We start from the raw sequence: 18,541 nt of genomic DNA, 5'->3' as shown, positions 1-18,541 counted from the left end.
ATAAATATATGGATATATGAATATTGATGAGTACTATTTATAGATACATATATGAATGTAAATGGGCAATGAGTGATTTTAATACTAATACTCAAAGTTACACATACACACACGAACATGAATAAATACACATTACAAGCAAACACACTAGTGAACCGTAGTTATCATCAAAAGAAAAGACCAAACTCGTCGTATTGGCATCAGGCAAAGTGTAAGCAACCCACCGCTGAGGTCATCGAATTTGATAAACAAAAAATTTACAGTTTTTTCCAATGAATTCTGATTATACATATTTCGCTTTTAACTTTATTTGCCACACGGCACGCACACACATGCATATACGCAACTTAGTCGTCGTTAAATATCTTTCATAATACTTTTTGCTCATTTTTCAATTTCTCTTTTTGTCTTCCGCAATTCATTCTTGTTATAATCTTTAATAGCCAAATAAAAAATTGCGTCATATTAACGTGAGATGACTACATCTTGTGCTCAGTCGTCGGCATCGGGTGCTGAATAATTTAATTTCGCATAAACAAAAGCAGTTAAGAATTTTATTACAAAAACAAACATTCTTACATACATACGTACATAGAGTTAAGCACTGCTACTTAATGTGGCAATAGCAGGGATGATTTATTAATTTTTAAATATGATTTAATTACTTACTACTTAAAATGAAATACAACAATAGCGAAACCTAATTTGCTAAATTTCATTGCTTATTTGACTTTCTTCATTTTTATTTTATTCTTTTCTTATATGAAAGACCAAAACTAAATGTAAAATAAAATTAGCGATTGGTTATGGTAAATATTTCATATTTTCAAAGGTTTAATATTTATTACATTCTAATTGGCCTTTATTAGATAAGCCACTTTCTAATAAGGAGATAACCTATTTAAATACCATTTATAATGGCTAATTAAGTCTCCAGTTAGTCAAGAAGACAGAAAAGGTTTATAATGTAAAATGACTATGATTTCGCAGCAGCGATTCTCTTGGTAAAGATCGCTGTACAAGCAGCTGCAAGACACAAGTTAACTGACATATGAAGATCAAACTTAATATGAATATTAAAATGAATTGTACCCATATAAGAACAGTCCGGCTCATATTTGATCAGATGGTATATATCAGTATATCAGTTACTCGTAGACATCGTTAGAAGGTGTATGGCTGTGAAAGTTGCTATCAGACTCAGAGAGTCTGGGTTCCTAAAATAACACGTGTCTTAACATTCGCAAATCTTCACTCACTCACTTTGACTTCATACCGGATCACTTGTATCATGGAGTCGAGAAACCGAACTCTAGCGGCTCCTTCTCTGCCCATATACCGACGAGGGAGCTATGGGTGGGAAGATACTGTTGGAAGAGTGGGGCCGTAAGCTTCATTACGAATGGGTCAAAGTTTGAGGGCAAGGTTGGTGGAGGGGTATACTGTCAGGAACTTACTACCAACTCCAGCTTCAGACTTCTTGATTATTGCAGTGTATTCCAGGCCGAGTTTGCAACTGAGCTGGCGGGAATGGAAATTGAACGCCTGTGAAAATTTTGTTTTGGCTACTAACGTTTTGCTAATTTCTAAGTTCAAACACAGGAGTTCTTCTTTTTTCACATAACCTAACCCAACCTAAATATGAGTGGAAATATAAGGTAAAAGAAATGTATCATTATGTTATGCTGCATAGGTTGCCTTTTATATTTCTGGAATTGGCAACTCTAATGTTGCAATCAGGCAACTCACAATATTAACACAAAACACTTCTAAGTAAATGGCTGCCTGTTATTATGGAAAAATTAGGAACATTATGGATGAGAGAAACTAACCGCCGAAGACCGATCTCACCATGAAGCTAGCAAACTTAAGTTCGATTATGACTTAAATCAATCCAAATCCATTTCTGTTTTTTTTTTTTACGTTATTCATGACATTAAGTCTCCATTAGGAGCCGATATCCAACTTCCGGTAGTCGCCTTTAATGCTCCCAAGGCTATCTCTGTTAACAACCCAAGACGCACACCCTTACGAGCAACGCGTTCAGAGCCAACCAGCCCAAAAAGGTAGTGCTCTCAACCTACACCTACCACATCAACTTAACGATGACAACAAAGAAATGTACTCCAATGCCAGCTTGGATTTCAGTCTCAGCATTAACCCTCCAGCCAATTTTGCAGTCACTCCCACATAGTACACAGACGATGAAATGAGTCGACCCCCAGCCCTAAGTTCAAGCCAATACAAAAACTTCCGTCCAAAATCAAAGTCTGAGTCAAATCCGAGGCCAGGTGCTTTCATTTTTTGTGTGCAAGTGTAGCCAGGTCTTTCTCCACCTGGTCTTAGAGTAAAGGTGTTACTCTTGAGTGCGACGGGTGGTTGTTTGATGACAGAAGATATTTCGTCTTGCCCTCGGTCACTACCTAACCCATTTACTTCGCTTCCTTTTCCAGTCTGGATAAAGCAGAACTAACTGCGGGTCTTTTGATTGCAATGGGATCAATACAATCGGCGTACGCCAGCAGCTGTACACTCTTTTCGAAGATTGTACCTTCTCTATTCAGATCTGCAACTCGAATTAGTTTCTCAAGGAGTTGATTGAAGATAGGCAGTCGTCTGGTCCGAAACCTCATTTCGGCTTCACGGCTCGGAGAGGTTATTTCCGATCCTGACGGAGCTCAGTTTAGTATGGTATATGCAATTATAAATAATCGGATAAATCATATTAAACTGTAGCAAGATCTCTATCAGTGCGTTCGACCAAACAACAAAGAAGTATCAATTAATATGAAATATTGTCAGTAGATGCATGAGTCTTTACTGCACACGACACTTTGAACTACTCACAAAACCCTTGCCTTCGATTTCCAACCAATGCCATATAAAATGTTTATAAATACGATTACACTTAAGAGATCAACAACTACCCATATCAATAAATTAAGTAAATAAGAAATGTGTGCAAAAAATGCGTATTGAAAATTATTTATGAAAACTAATCAGATGAATTAACGGCGCAATTGAATGGCGAGTCATGCACCTTGGCCACCATTGAATGGCACACACGGCACTTACAATTGAGCATACCCACATAATGAGTAAAGTAAGTAACATGAATAAATAAAATTACCGCGAACGAATGGATGATTGAGTTACTATAAATATAAATACAAATATAAATACATATTTACAGCAATTAATTTGGAGGTGGCAACTAGCGCCGGCGGCAGCGTTCGCACCGCCAACGAAGCACACAGCGCTCGGAGGCGGTGCCACTGACAATGGTGTGGTGGAAGTAGCGATGGCTTTAGCTGTGACTCTGGTGGCTGCGGCAGTGTCAGTGACTGTCGCTGTTGACGTTAACGGTAAGCGCGGCGCTGATGTTTTTCAATTACCGTGCCGTCGTCGATGAGGGTGACGACGTTTGCGATGACGCTCGGATGGACACGTTGAATGAGCAGTGATGATAGCCTTGATGAAGCTTGCAAAATTTGCAAACACAAAAAATTTGTGAAGTAAATATTTGATTTGACTCTTTGACTCGGCATATGTATGTATGTATGTCTGTTTGTGCAAACAACAAAGAGCGGCTTAACTTTAAGCATATTTTTTCGATATTCGCACACTTTTCTAATTAATTGCATAGTTTATTATTGTTGTAGTTGTTAAACAATTTTAACTACCAAAATATTTGCTTGACAGAATAGTTAAATAAAAGAATCGATATGTAGCTATATATAGATATCAATGAGCAAATGTATGAATACACTAACGATAAATTGTTTAGCATATATACTTGTCAATCATAGGAATTCGGGACGTAGAATGTAGGCTTGCTATATTTTGTGAGTATGAGATTTAACAAATACGATAATACGAAATAATGGTTTCTTGGGGTATAAAAACGGTAAAGCAATGCTTAGTCTATATTAAGCTTAATAATTATAGATGTGTTCGATTCGCCAATTATATTAGACTGTTTTGCCCAAAATGTCTATGTCAAGGTAAAACAAAATTTTCAAGCAGAATATAATGACAAGAAAAAACGTTAACTTTGTCTTCCTGGAAATTGTAATATAGAAAAGGAGTATAGAGTAGTATGAAAGGTATAAAAATCTTTATTTTTGTTTTGATCGGCCAGTTAGAAGGCCACATTTATGGTATAGCTGTCTGATCTGAACAATTTTTTCGGAGATTGTACCATTGCTTTGGACAATAATGCAAATAAAATTTGTTGAAGACATCTTGTCCAATAAAATAACTTTCAATACTTGACTTTGATTTTGGTCTCTCAGTTTGTATGTCAGTTATGATATAGTGATCCTAGCTGAACAATTCTCAATCTGCGCTTGTTTCATAGCCTTGGACAATACCTAGCGGCTGTACCGTCATCTAAAACTAAGCGAGATGGATATGGGGTTATATATATATAAATGATCAGGATGAAGTGATGAGTTGAAATCCTGGTGACTGTTGTCTGTCCATCCGTCCTTCCACCCGTGCAAACAAAAACTTGAGTAAAAATTTAGATATCTTGATGAAACTTGATATGTATGTTCAAGTTCGTAGATGGGCATAATCGGATCACTGCAACGCTCAAATTCGCTTAGCGAAAATATTATAAGAACTTCTACCGATGGATTGAAGCGGAAGATAACCTCGCTCACTCCTCATATTACGGTACTGTTATAAACTACAAAAGGTGCGATAAATCTAAATTATCGATTTATCGTCACAGACAAAAAAGTTTAGACCAGAGATGATATGAAAGGACTTAATGGGAGTCAGTGTGAAAATTTAACAATGGGCGTGGCACAATTCGCTTTTTGGTGAAATCACATATCTCGCCACCTTATGACCAAAAATTTTACAAATTCAACAAAACATTTTCAAGCCCGTAGGTACCGAATATGTGGACCCCAGAATCTATAGTTTACTTTTGACCGAAAATATCGGTCCGTGTATGATATTTACTATTATACTAGGAAATTTAGAGAGAAAGAACCCTCTTTTGATAATATCTGTATATAAAAAATGGCCAATCAATCACTAAGCCCCATTATACGTAATATAAAGATTTTCGAAGTTCCGAGAGCGTGTTCTACCTATAAGATTTATTTTGGAACATCCATATGTGAGGTGCCTCAAAGAAACCCAGTGAAAACTTTTTAGTATATGGCATGTTAATAATATGTGGTATTGGCAAAAATAGATCAAATCGGGTCGATATTAACCCAACTTCCACATGTTACATAATGCATGCATTCCGATCCTCTCGTTGACTTTTGACACCTTAAGAACTTTGATTCCTGAAAATTGCAAGTGTATGAAATACTCGGTTGCCGAACTTAGCCCTTCCTTACTTGTTATCCGTCAGTTTATACGACAGTTATATTTTATAATGATCACATCTCGAAAAATTAGCAACTTTTTGGGGAGGAAAAAACGAGTGCAAAAATTTCGATGTCTCAAAGGCTGAGGGATTACTACGCGCATATACAGAGGAGATCTCAGACGGACATGGCTCAATCGACTAAGCTTAATAAGCCCTCTTCAGGCGACCGAGGCCTATTATTTATTAAAGTTTTGTGATCATATAAGTACAATGCTCTACAAGTACAAGATTTTTCTTACCACGCGGCACTTTGATCTACTTAACAAGATGTTGCAAGTATTTTCTATTCCACTAAGCACTCTCAACTAAAATTCTTCAAAATTATTTTTGAAATAATTTCTGGCGCTATAACAACACTTAATACAAGTTTTATGTTTTAGTTGAAGCTTGTAGAAGTCTTTTCCAGTGACAAATGTACTCTGAATATCGCCACTTTTTCATATATTGTCTTAGCCAAAATACACACCAAAGACTCTTCGCTTGAGGATCACGTACACAACGCACTGAGCTACTATGTGTCTCAAACTGCATTAAGAAATATAATTTTATTTAATATAGCTCGAATTTTTTGAGGAACAGCAGTAGTAAAACTTTTCTCTGCAAAAATGTACCAACTTAATCATTACCCATTTCTAAGACCCTTTGTAGCATTTTTGGAGAAAGCTAAAATATTTTCACAAATGTTTATTTAATTATTTAAATGCAACAATAAAATTTCTAAAACACAATTTTGCTCTCCAGTGTAATTGCTTAGACAAATATCTCTTTGCATCAATTCAATATTTCATTGCTGCGCTTCAATTGGATTTCATGCCAATTTTTTACGCTGCTGCAGGTAAACATGAGCATTTATGCACTTGTCAGCGCGTTGAATATTTATTATAAAATATTTATTATACGTACATATATTTAAGTACATGTGTGTATGTATGTTTGTAAGTGTGGCCACCAAGTTGAAGAGCAAAACTATTATGTTTGTTGTTAATTGTTGCTTCGCTTAAATATTTGCTGCATGTCTCTACTAATTATTTAATGGTATATACAGCTGTTGTTGTTCTTGTAGCTAAACTTTTTCACACAAATCATTTATGCATGCATACTTTTTTTTCAAAGTTTTTTTCGAAGTCTATTTAATTTTTTCCTACATCAGCACACATATTTTTGCCCAACCATAAATAATTGCTTCCTCTTCAATGCACACAGTTTACTGTTTTTTCTCATGCAAACGAACAGCAAAACGCACAATATTTAGTCAAAACTGATTATTTGCCCCGACCCTCGCTTTGGTGGCGCTGGCGAGGCGCTTACTTGCACGGCCGTTGTTTGTGTGTCGCGCGAAGGTCGTTGGCGCGGGTGCTGCCGATGGTCGCATGCTCAGTTTATATGCCAAATGAAGTAGTAGTTGCTGTTGTTGTTGGTGTCGATAATCAGGAAGAGTTGCATGGCATGTGCGTGATTGAAGATGTCGTACGGTTTGAAGGTTATTAGTTCACAGCGATGATCCATCGGCAAAAAACGACAACTCGATACACGTCGCGTAATTAAATACATTCTTGCATGGTTAGTAAACGAGCCGAGAATTTTCGCTAGCAGTAACTAAATACTGATTATTAATTATTTTTATTAATAAATAAAGACTCGTTAGATACCGTTAGGAAACTGCTCGGTGCAAATAAAGTTAATTGCTTAGATAGCGGAAAAACTTAATTATTTGACTTCAAATATAATATTTATGTTCTACAGGGTGACTAATTTCCAGCTTCCCTACTCTTTTAAAGAAAAAACACAGAAATTTCAAATTGAATGGGGACTGTTTATTATCATTTGAAAAACATTATTTGACATTTATTTTTTTAAGATTATCTCTTACAAATGATGGCCGCGACTACGTGTCAGTTGATCCATCTCCTGACTCCGATTTTCTATGACTCGTTTGAGCATTTCGACTAGTAACTAGCGAATGACACGCGGAATGTTTTGCTCCAAGACCGAAGCGGCATAGTCCGCATAGACTTTGGACTTTACATATTCCCACAGAAATGAGTCTAACTGTGTGATATCACACGATATTAGTGGCCAGTCGACCAACCAAAAAAGGTTATATTTTCTGCTAACCGAAGTGCTCTCTCAGTAAATCCATTGATTGATGCGATGTGTGTGAAGTGGCGCCGACTTGTTGAAACCAAATATCGCCGAGAACACGAGATTCAATTTAAGACATCATTTGACATTGAAGGTTACGTTCTCACCGGCATAATTTTTGAAAAAATATGGACCGATAATCCCACCGGCCTACAAACCACACCAAATCATTGTTTTTTCTGGATGAAATGACAGTCCTTTAATCTCTTTATGTTGCTCTTCGTACCAAATGCGACAATTTTGCTTGTTTACATATCTTCTTGGAACTGTCCAAAAGCCCATAGAGTGAAGCAATGTCGCTTAGGTCAAGTCTTCGCAAGCTATATTTTGTAAGCTTTCAATTTAAGATCTCGAAGTAAAATGCGCCAAACCATTCCATACGTCACTCGGAGTTGCTGCGAACAATAGAGAACAAACATAAGATGACAGCTGGACATAACTAACGCGTGATCTGTCAAAAACAGGATACATAAACAGGGTACCTATACACAGGTCACCTGTTTATATCTAATACCTTAAATTATTAAATAATTTATTTTTACTAAAATCGGTGGATTAAATTTCTGTCGAAGCTGAAGAATATGTTCAAATCGATCTTTAAAATGCAAGTGTTCTTTGAGAATATAAAATATTGATGTGTTTGCTTAACAAAAAAATCCTCACCTTGCTTCATCCATAAAATATTAAACAATAAACTACGCCATCGTAATATATGGGGCCAATATCCAATGAGACGGTGCGTGGGCTGGTTAAACAATGTTTCGAAGTATTTTTTATGAACAGAAACTATGAGCATGTTGAATCGATAGGTCCCGCTTACATCGATTTCATTTCTAGCTTACATGTCTAATATTTTAAGATATCTAATTGATTGAGGAAAGTTCTATGAGCGCCATTCACATGGCAGTTGCCACAAACGATTCTTTTACATATGGATCAAGCAACTTATGACTACCGGTCTTTGACCAAGTATCCTCTGGGTAGCCAAAAAACACCCATTTGAAGGCGAGCTAAAGTGAGAAGGCGAACTATCCCTCCTCAGCGTTTGGGAGCCGCCACGTAAAAAACACTAGCAATTAAAGAAGAAAACAGCCTCGATTTTTTTTTTATCTTTAAATGCATTAAAAAAATTTATTTTCAAAAATTTTATTGTAAAAAAAAGTATATTATTGCCTAGTATAAAGTGTTCATTGCCTACAACAGTGCCATATATTTTTTTTCAATAACACTCGTAGTTTAGCCGGAAATCGAGAAAACCCGTTTCGTTTGACCCAAGTCCTTAAGAACTGTATCTCAAAGACCTGTATAAAAAAAGTGAAAAGCAAAAGTATATTCTTTCAATCAAACAATCGGTGTGCAACATTCATGCCTAACATTACCTCGGCATTAGTACACGGGTTCCAACACTTAAGCATGCATATTCACCGTTCTACACATATACCCATGTTCAAGATATAGTACATATTTACAAATGTATATACATATGTATATATATACCGTGTTCCAAATACTATTTTATGTTATCGATGCATTTAATTCGTTGATCCATTTTAAGTTGACGCGCGTCTTTAACGGTGCCTTTGTGGCTTACTTTTATTTCATTTTATTTAATTTTTGTTTTTGTTTTTTGCTTTTTTGAATGCTCCAAACATGCTGTAAACTGATTTGAAAGCTTTCAGAACATTTCCCTGTTTCATTTCGGTTTTTCAACATTTTTGCTCCAGTTTTTACGACATTCTACAAGCACTAACCTATGTAAGTACCATACCTGTAGGTATGTGGGTAAGATACTCGTTCGTGTGCCACTATTCCCGGGCCTACGTGTGCGCCATCAAATCATTAACACTTGGAAATTGAAATTGGTCACTCGTGTATGACTTCAGTCTCACGTTAAGCGCTTTGGTCTTATTTGCTTATTGGCCCTTGTTCGCTGTCGCTACCGTCGTTCAGCCGCAAAATTCCAAAATGTGAGCTGCATTTTTAATTGATTCATTTGCCGGAAAATTCATGAATGAGCTATTTTTTCGTCCGGTGTTTTGATCTTTTCTCGAAAATATGTCAATGACGCTTTATATGTTTGTATGTATGTTGTGTTGACTTGGCTGAACATTGTCTACTTGAAACCACATGACGACGCGCATGCGTGCAAATTGTATGCGAATTTAACACGAGTCGCTGGTCTACCTTTATTTATGAGGGTATGTACATATGTATGTTTTAAAAGTTTGCGTATATAAAAAAATGCTTTGAATATTCCACCGCAATATTTATTGGTGTACAACGATTTTAGGTAGGTAATAATGTGTGAACAATTAAAAGAACACGACCTAGCAACGCCAAGAGGTTCAGATATACCACATATATGTAGGTATGCTTGTATGTTTATAAAGATATGAAAGCTCGCGTTGGCATTGTTTTAGGGAATACATATCTCCAAGCACGATTTAAATTCTCAAGTAGTTCATCGAAAGAACTTTGCTCCAGTTTTGATCGTAAATTGTTCTGTTGCCAAGGGCTATTCAGAATTTGGAGCTCCATGTTCTGAAAAAGTAAATAAACAAAAGAAAACAGCTAAGTGTCTGTTCCTTATTTTTGGCATATTTCTTTGAATATTTAATAAATACATACATAATATAAGTATTTCCATGCAGCCCAATGACGATGGATTACAAGTAGATGTTCTATTGCTCGACTATAATGAGGTTCGAGCAGCAATTACCCAAAGAAGTACCACAAAGCGGCAGGAGCCGATAAAATACAGGCCGCGCTATTCAAATACGGAGGCGAAGAGCTGATAAGGTGCATGCATCAGCTTATTTGCAAAATATGGTCGAATGAAAGCATGCCTAGCGATTGGAATCTTAGTGAACTGTGCTCAATCCACAAAAAGGTGAACCATACAATCTGCGCCAATTACCGTGGGATAAGCCTCTTTAATATCGAAGCGTAATGTGTAAAAGACTGAAGCCCAACGTGAACAAATTGATTGGACCTTATCATATGGCTTTATACCTGGAAAATTTAAAATCGACCAGATTTTCACCATGCGCCAAGTCTTCGAAAAAACCCTTGAAAGCAAGATCGAAACACAACATAACTTTGCCTTCATGCCGTTATGTCTGAAATTGGTATCCCCGCAAAGCTAATACGGCTGTGTAAACTGACGTTGAGCAACGCCAAAAGCTCCTTCAAGATCGGAAAGGACCTCTCCGAGGACTGCCTGTCGTGTGACCTCTTCAACCTGTTGCTGGAAAAAATAATACGAGCCGCAGAGCTAAATATAGAAGGTACAATCTTCTACAAGAGTATGGAGCTGCTGGTATATGCTGATGATATTGATGTCATCGGCCTTAACTACCGCGCCGTTAGTTCTTCTTTCTCTAGAATGGATAAGACAGCGAAGCAAATGAGTCTGATGGTGAACGAGGGCAAGACGAAATATCTCTTGTCATCAAACAGTCGTCGCACTCGCACGACTAGGCTCCCACGTCATTGTTGCAACTGTTGCATTACTTCGAAGTTGTAGGTAATTTCGTCTATTTTGGAACCAGCTTCAACACCAACAACAACTGCAGCCTCGAAATCCGAAGCAGAAAAACTCTTTCCAACAGGCGCTACTTCGGACTGAGTAATTGAGCAATTGAGAAGCAAAGTCCTCCCTCGACGAACTAAGACTAAACTCAACAAGTCACTCATCATCCCCGTCCTGCTATATGGTGCGGAGGCATGGACGGTGGGAACAATTGATGAGTCAGCGTAACGAGTTTTCGACAAGAAAATTCTATGGAAGATTTATGGTGCTTTGTGCATTTGCAACAATCAGTACCGCAGTCAATGGAGCGATGGTTATATTTTTTTCAGTATAAGTTCAGAGTATTCACAAGACTTAACCGATCTTTCAAAACCTCATATATGTAGGATCCAGCTCCTTAATGTGAGCTTTTCTTTACTAAACATGCTGATGGCGTTAGTCAATGATATTTTATGCACCATAGCATATGGCTGCCATAAGATTAATGGGTGAGAATTGCACATTGACCTAACGTTTTTTGTGTCGAAATGGCTGATCAATAAAGATACTGAAGAATGAAGGAAGTAGTATTGTGCCTTTGGTGCAGTCAAAGTGTAAGTTTTTTTCTTTTTTTAATGTGTTTTGTGAAATGTGCCTAATATTTCTAAAATATAATAATAGCAAAGAAACCTAAGAGATTACAAATTTGGCGGTTAAAGGACAACTCTTTATTGAACAGATTGAACTCGAATAACTTTGACTCATAAGCACTCATATGTATCGATACCCGCAATATTATTAATAATAACTATATTGCAATTTGGATATTTTATTGCGCTTTTTTCTCAATTTCTCATACATGACTGCCAGCGATAAATCAATTTGCCATGCCATATGAACCGTCATAAATTCAACGAAGGTCACAATGCCTTTGCCTTCAGTCAATAATAAATTAACACACAGCATCGTTCTCCACATCAATGAGTTTCCTGCTGTTTTACGGTAAATATTTATACATATATCACAATATTTGCTTAGTCCACCCACACACTACTTAGCATAAGTCAAAATCTTTTTCTTCTAACGCTTTTCGATTAGAAATAAAGCAGTAAATTGAATTGCTAATATTAAGCTCGTTTCGAATTCAACACGATCGACGTGCTACATGTGCAGCTGTATGTGTGCGCTCCTATAGCCATCAGCGCTTAATCAAACGATCACTATCAAAGCATTAGACATTGTGGCGCCACCGAAATTATATTGCCAACAAATTGTGCAGCAATAAAATATTCATTGCATACAAAAGAGAATTTATTAATAAAGTCATAAGCTCATGGGAATGCTTGGCTGTGAGATACACACATACAAGCACCCACACATTAAGCGCACAAAAATTAAAAAAAATATAAATAAAAAATGTATAAAGATATGTGACTTACCAGCCGCGCCAAATCCGCATACACACTGCACTGCCACACAAACATACCGTGTATTTGTACGCGCATGTGCGGCCTGCCGCCATAAGCCAAGCCGCGCATTCATTAGCTTTGAATGGTTAAACGCTTGCGCGCAGTTTGCTCGGCGTTGCTCACAGTGCGCCGGGCACGCGCCACAATCCGGTTCAACGGCTGAATGTCATGCCAACAGTTTCGCCGTCGTCTTGTCATTATAAATTGCCACCTCGGCGTTTGGCGGCGGCGCCAGCAGGTACCGGGAATCAAACGCCCACGCTGCACAACAAGCGGCACCAAAGCAATGCAATATTTTTCATTTCAACAACCCGCCAGCTGTTGTGTTATAAATGATATTTATTTGGATTTTTTTGTTGCGCTGGAAATTGAATTTCGTTATAAGGTGCAACTTAATTGAGTTGCAAATCTGACGTGTACACAAGATTACAGCACTCGCTGTACGTACACATGTAAATTTATGGCGAGCTGATGAAGAGGCTGATGCTGTTGATAAGTGTTTGTCAACAACATTACACAGTTTAAAGGCGTTAATGGGCGGATTAAGTGTTGCCTGTCAATCTTGCTCACTGTTGGTTGCGATTTTAAAATATCTAAAAGCGCGTTTTCACAGTAAAGTGACGTGGAAGGAGCAAACGTCAACTGCATTTATACAGAGTGAAGTGAACTAGTGCAGCAGCTTTTAAAAATAAACCAAAAAAATTCAAAGCTTAGTTATGTGAATTTTTCACATAAATTTTAAGGTTATGTGGACCAAGTCTCTATTTAGAATATATAACACTTGTTATTACCTGCAACTCTTCCATACAATTTTTTTCTGTAAGACTCGTAGTTGCGCCGGAAATCGAGTTAAACCATACTTAACCCTTAAAAATTCAACCACGCGCAACCCTTGCTCCTCTCAACCTCAGATCGCCTGTAAATCATTTTCCCCTTAAATTTTGTCATTTCATCTTTCATTTCCAATGGGTTTTATTTTACTACAAATTTATTTTATTTTTCAAATTTTTAAATATTTATTTACACTAGTATTCATAGTGTATAGGTAGTTTGGTTCAAATGCTTACTTTCTTGCCTTTGATGAACTCTAGTTTTTGCTAGAAATATTGATAAAATTTTATTACTGTTTTTTATCTCTTTCTTCTTGCTATGATAGGTTAGATTCAATAGCTGTTCTTCAAGACAGGGATCGGACTTCGACTACTAGAACTACTGATAGCCCAACTCTTGCTATTATCCTCTTCATCAAGTTTTATAGCATGATCTGTGACTTAGTTATAGTATTTATAGCAATTTATAGGTGCATTCAAGTCTCGATTTTGACCCAATTTTGGTTGACTTTGTAACTCACTTCAAAGTGCCATCGGGCAGGTCTATCTACGGCCATCTATATTGTCGTGGCATAAGTTCTGTTACAAGTTCGGGCCGTTAAAAAAATAAAATATAACATATTGTTTCATAAAGTTAAATCTATTTATTACTGCTCGAAATCGTCACGTATGGTTTTCACACAAGCACTCAAACAAATCGACCATTGATCAATAGCAGCACGAACAGTTTCTACTGGTATTGACGACGCTGTTTGAACCAATGATGTTTTGGGACTCTCGAAATTTCTGTTGGATAATCCACAGGTCATGTTCTCCAACTCTGGTTAAACACAGTAGTCCAATGGTTTCAAAACTGAACTTTCTGAGCACCATCATCTGCCGCTATGAATTCAAGAATGTTGATATGTATATTTTTGTCTTGTAAGCCGGTTCTGAATCTGACTGGAAGATCCAGTACTCTACATCGTAGAAAGTATTGCTTAAGCTTTACAGCGTCTTCTAAAACATCCTTATGGTATGTGGTACACTTTTGCCCCAGTTTTAACCCCTTTTTCATAGAATAGAAAAATTGTAACGCCTTTATAGGAGACTCCCCACCAAACATTTTCAAAAGGACATGTACATATGTATCAAAAAAGTATAATACAAAGAAACCTCCTCATTGCCATCAGTTGATAAATATTACAATTCTGTTTTTGGATTAAATAATTTGATAACAAATCTCCTTTTAAGTGAATGAGCTTATCCTTCTGGCCTCGTAAAACTGTAAAGATCTGTTTTTTCTTATGTGAGGAATCAAAAGTTAGAATAATGGGTTCAGGTCTGCCAGGATAGAATTAGTGAGAGCTTTTCCTCGTACTATATGGATTTTAGGACTCCGAAACCTTCCCGGGTTCAAACATGGGCCAAATCTTATGAAAAATTCACACATGCAAATATTCATAAATATTTCAATATTATATCGTCTGTCACCAACAAGCTCTCAACAATAAAATATTACTTTCTTTTTAATAAAAAAGAAACGTCAGATGACACTGGCATTACCATGGGCTCATAGGTATAACATAAGTAGGTAAGTCAAAAGCATGTATATGAGACCTTAAAACAGTATGCTCTTCGTAAATTAGTTAGATAGTTCCGTCAATGTTTTTGTTTCAACTTCGGCTATCCTCCTTTACTTTCTCCTCCATAACTGATTGTATTTTAAATTTAAAATACATGAAGTTTTATATTTTACAGCAAGGAATACATACATATGTATATACTCGCATAATAAATATTTTCCAACAACAATGCTCTTATATGACCCTTTTCTTTAGTTTTTTCACGTTAACCTATTTTTGTGAATATATGTAGATTTGTATTTTTCGCAAATTGTTCTTATTTAATATCTGATTTCGATTACGTTCTACCCACTCATTAGTATTCCAAACTCAAAAAGTTGTATTCTGATAAAAGAAAGCAAATATAGGTCAACACATTGGAGTCGAAGGTAGAACCGGCAATGGTACGAACGAAATATTGCAAACATTTTGCGAAAATCTGAGCAAACATGTTTATGACTCAAGCACTGTTTGACAAAAACTTAAGATAACCTTTTACTGTTTGCGAATACGAAGCAGGAAAAACACAGAAATGCTCTACGCAAAGAGGTCAATTCGCAAGTAGATCTTATTAAAGCACGCTCAAAGTATGCAAATACCTTTAATCGACATAAGGTAATGCAATTGCTTGAACACTAAGAGCTGCATAAAGTAATGTGCTGGAGATATTAATGTTTCGAAGTTGGGAGACCAAAGTAGTGACGATGAATCCTTTTTGGGATTGGAAAGCGAAAAGGAACTACAAAATGCAGACTATTATGACGGTGACCTCAAATTTTTCTACTGCTATAGCTGATATTGAGTTTTATTGATTATTGTTATTATTTTTTATTATTTTTTTCTATTGTTAAATTCGAAAAAATTTAAGTAATAAAATTCCACTTAAAATTAGCCAGCCTCTCTTATCACCATTTACATACAATTCGAATATATGCGAAACCTCGCCGCTCTGCTTATCGCTTCAACGAGCGATGAGTAGCTGCGACATTAAAGTTCAATACATATTATATTCTTATATTAGGGATGTTCTTAATATGAAATTTAATATTTGAGCGTGCTGATCACCTCTTTTAGTATTGGATAGTGAAAAATACTTAATTTTCCCGATTTTAGCTAAGAACTTATATTTTTATTCGAGTCTTTGACCAGAAAACCATTTAATCCCTTGAGTGAGTTTTTTTATGAACTAAATAGTCCCCAGAAGTCCCATCTCGTATGTCAGGTGACTGTGCACTGACTTACAAATTGCTGTAGACGCAATGTTTAGAAATCCGATCGTCTCGAAATACTTTCTGCATCTTATATAATTAGAAAATAGAAAACAATTGAGGTTTTGCACAGCAACCCATGGTCTATTGTGCCCTCACCTATATCACATATGGCCTTGCTGGGCGCGACTGAGCTGATGCGATCCCTGTTCACGTAAATAGATCTTAGAGCCTTGAGCCTTCTTCTACAAATTCTTGGGCAATCTAGAATCAGGTGTTCTGGAGTTGTATGTTGGGCAAGTGCTTTCTGAGCCTGCAGTGTCTCCGGGGAATTTCATCATATCTTTAAATCTTGCCAGGTTGTAACCTCTCAGTAGTAGCTTGGCATGGCAGATTTTTGATGCCTGCCACCAGTGCCGTTCTCTATCCACTCTCTCCTCCATGCGGAGAAACTTCTTTATGATATGGAACCCCACCGCAATGCATGGTTCTGGTCCCATCCATCTGGAAGCCGGCTCAGATCGGGCTACTTAGTCGGCCAGCGCATTATTGTGTATTTTATATACTTTCATAATCCATAGTATATACACTGCAAGCCACTCTTGGATTGAATCGACTCAATTCAAGCGCACAGCTGAAATATACCAGTTATGATCCAATTATATTAGATTTTCACACTGGTTTACTACAAGAAGACTATACCATATGTACATAATTTATAATCTGAATCATACGCTTATCTACAAAGGCACTAATACACATAAAGGAAACACACCCGGCTTGAGCTTGGCAAATACTTCCAACGCTCTGCGTAAGCTCTTATCAATAAATTTGTACAGAAAGTCACAAAGCAAATTTCCACAATTTAGTTACTCAACAGCTTTCTGATCGTGAGGAACGCCAACTAAATAAACAACATTATTGTCAATTTATTAATAATCAAAGTAAAATGCCACGCCTACGCCTACTACTCTTCTTGGGTCTAATGATCGCCGTTCCGCTTACAATGGACGCCGCTGTGTACACTTGCAATATTCAGCTGGTGGATGGTGTGGTGCAGAAGGTATGCCGTAAACTCCAGTGTCCCGTCAATTGCTCGAATGGCATCTGTAATATGCAATTACAATCGTGTATGTGCAATAAAGGCTACGAATTCATCGGTGGATCATGTGTACCCACTTGCGAACCGTCGTGTGGCGAAAGCGAGATTTGTACTGCGCCTAATGTGTGCGAATGTGCAGAAGGATACGCTTTATTGAACTCTAAGTGTGAGCCAATTTGTAAAACACCTTGCGATGATACACAATATTGTGCTGCGCCGAATACTTGCGCATGTTTGGCGGGTTACAATAACGCCACGACTGGTGGCTGTGAACCGATCTGCATGAACGACTGCGGTGAACACGGACGCTGTAAGGCGCCAAATTTGTGTGAATGCGATGAAGACTACAGTGTACAGGGGCAGAGCGGGTGTGCGCCTATTTGTGATGCAGAGCTTTGCGCCAACGCCGATTGTATTGGACCATATCAGTGCATTTGTCATGAGGGCTATACACTTAACTTTGACACCAATAAATGTGAGCCATTGATGGAAAGCGAGGAGAATCAGGTGACACAAAATATATTGCACTTAATCGATGTGCGTTCTGGAATTGATTCGGAGGCTTTAAGTACAACGGATGAAATTTTGACCACATATTCATCAACTATCGATAATTAAAAAATAAGAAATAAAAAATATATATATTCTCACAAATACACAGCCAATTCACACTTTTATTTATTTAAATGTATGGTTGATTGGTACCGGACATACGTATATCAGAAAAAGCGATAAGTGAAAACTATAAGGTGGTTTATGTATACTGACTTAATTTCTTTTAGATATCACTCGTATTGACCAAGATACTCAAGTTAATTTTACAAGTATATATGAACATAAAATACATTAGGTAACCAGCAGTTAGGACTATTGAGCGCTTTATTCCACACTGTGTAGAACGCAATAAGTATGTTATTCCATATAAGTATGTATGATGTCAAGAGGAAAGTATGAACAGATTTGTTCAATTTTGAGTATAAACTAAAAAAATATTATATTGGTAGTCGAGAAAGTATTTTCGTATTTTGTTAATAGATGTCGTTGCAGTCGTATATCTACAGTACTACCAATCACATTGTGTCATACCATATAGTGTTCGAAAGGTGAGATTTTAAGCTTCATGTAACAAAAAAAAATTAAATTCGGGAAAGTTGAAGAAAAGCACAGCTGTTCAAAAATCAATGAAAATAATGAAGAAATTCGTTATTTTTTGATATTTTTGTATAAAAAAGGGAAGAATGCTGAGCAAGCCACAATGAAAGTTGTGAAGTTTATGGAGG

At 36.9% G+C, this 18,541-nt stretch overlaps 1 protein-coding gene across 1 annotated transcript; it reads left to right on the top strand.

Annotated features, from left to right (window-relative positions):
* Positions 1-3,094: 3,094 nt before the first annotated feature.
* On the top strand, positions 3,095-17,926 carry LOC125776529 (latent-transforming growth factor beta-binding protein 1-like). Its single transcript, XM_049449038.1, has 3 exons — positions 3,095-3,103; positions 3,194-3,365; positions 16,999-17,926. Exons 1-3 carry the CDS (start codon positions 3,095-3,097, stop codon positions 17,877-17,879), a joined length of 1,062 nt encoding a protein of 353 aa, XP_049304995.1. The 3' UTR covers positions 17,880-17,926.
* Positions 17,927-18,541: the final 615 nt, after the last annotated feature.

Source organism: Bactrocera dorsalis, chromosome 2, assembly GCF_023373825.1.
Source record: "Bactrocera dorsalis isolate Fly_Bdor chromosome 2, ASM2337382v1, whole genome shotgun sequence".
NCBI classification, from domain to species: domain Eukaryota; kingdom Metazoa; phylum Arthropoda; class Insecta; order Diptera; family Tephritidae; genus Bactrocera; species Bactrocera dorsalis.
This window is presented reverse-complemented; position numbering and strand designations above follow the sequence as displayed.

What these genes read in the sequence shown, in the direction of transcription:
- LOC125776529 (XM_049449038.1), top strand. An exon ending in TGTCGCTGTTGACGTTAACG is followed by an intron (nt 3,366 to 16,998) that starts GTAAGCGCGGCG and finishes AAATTTGTACAG; the next exon opens with AAAGTCACAAAGCAAATTTC.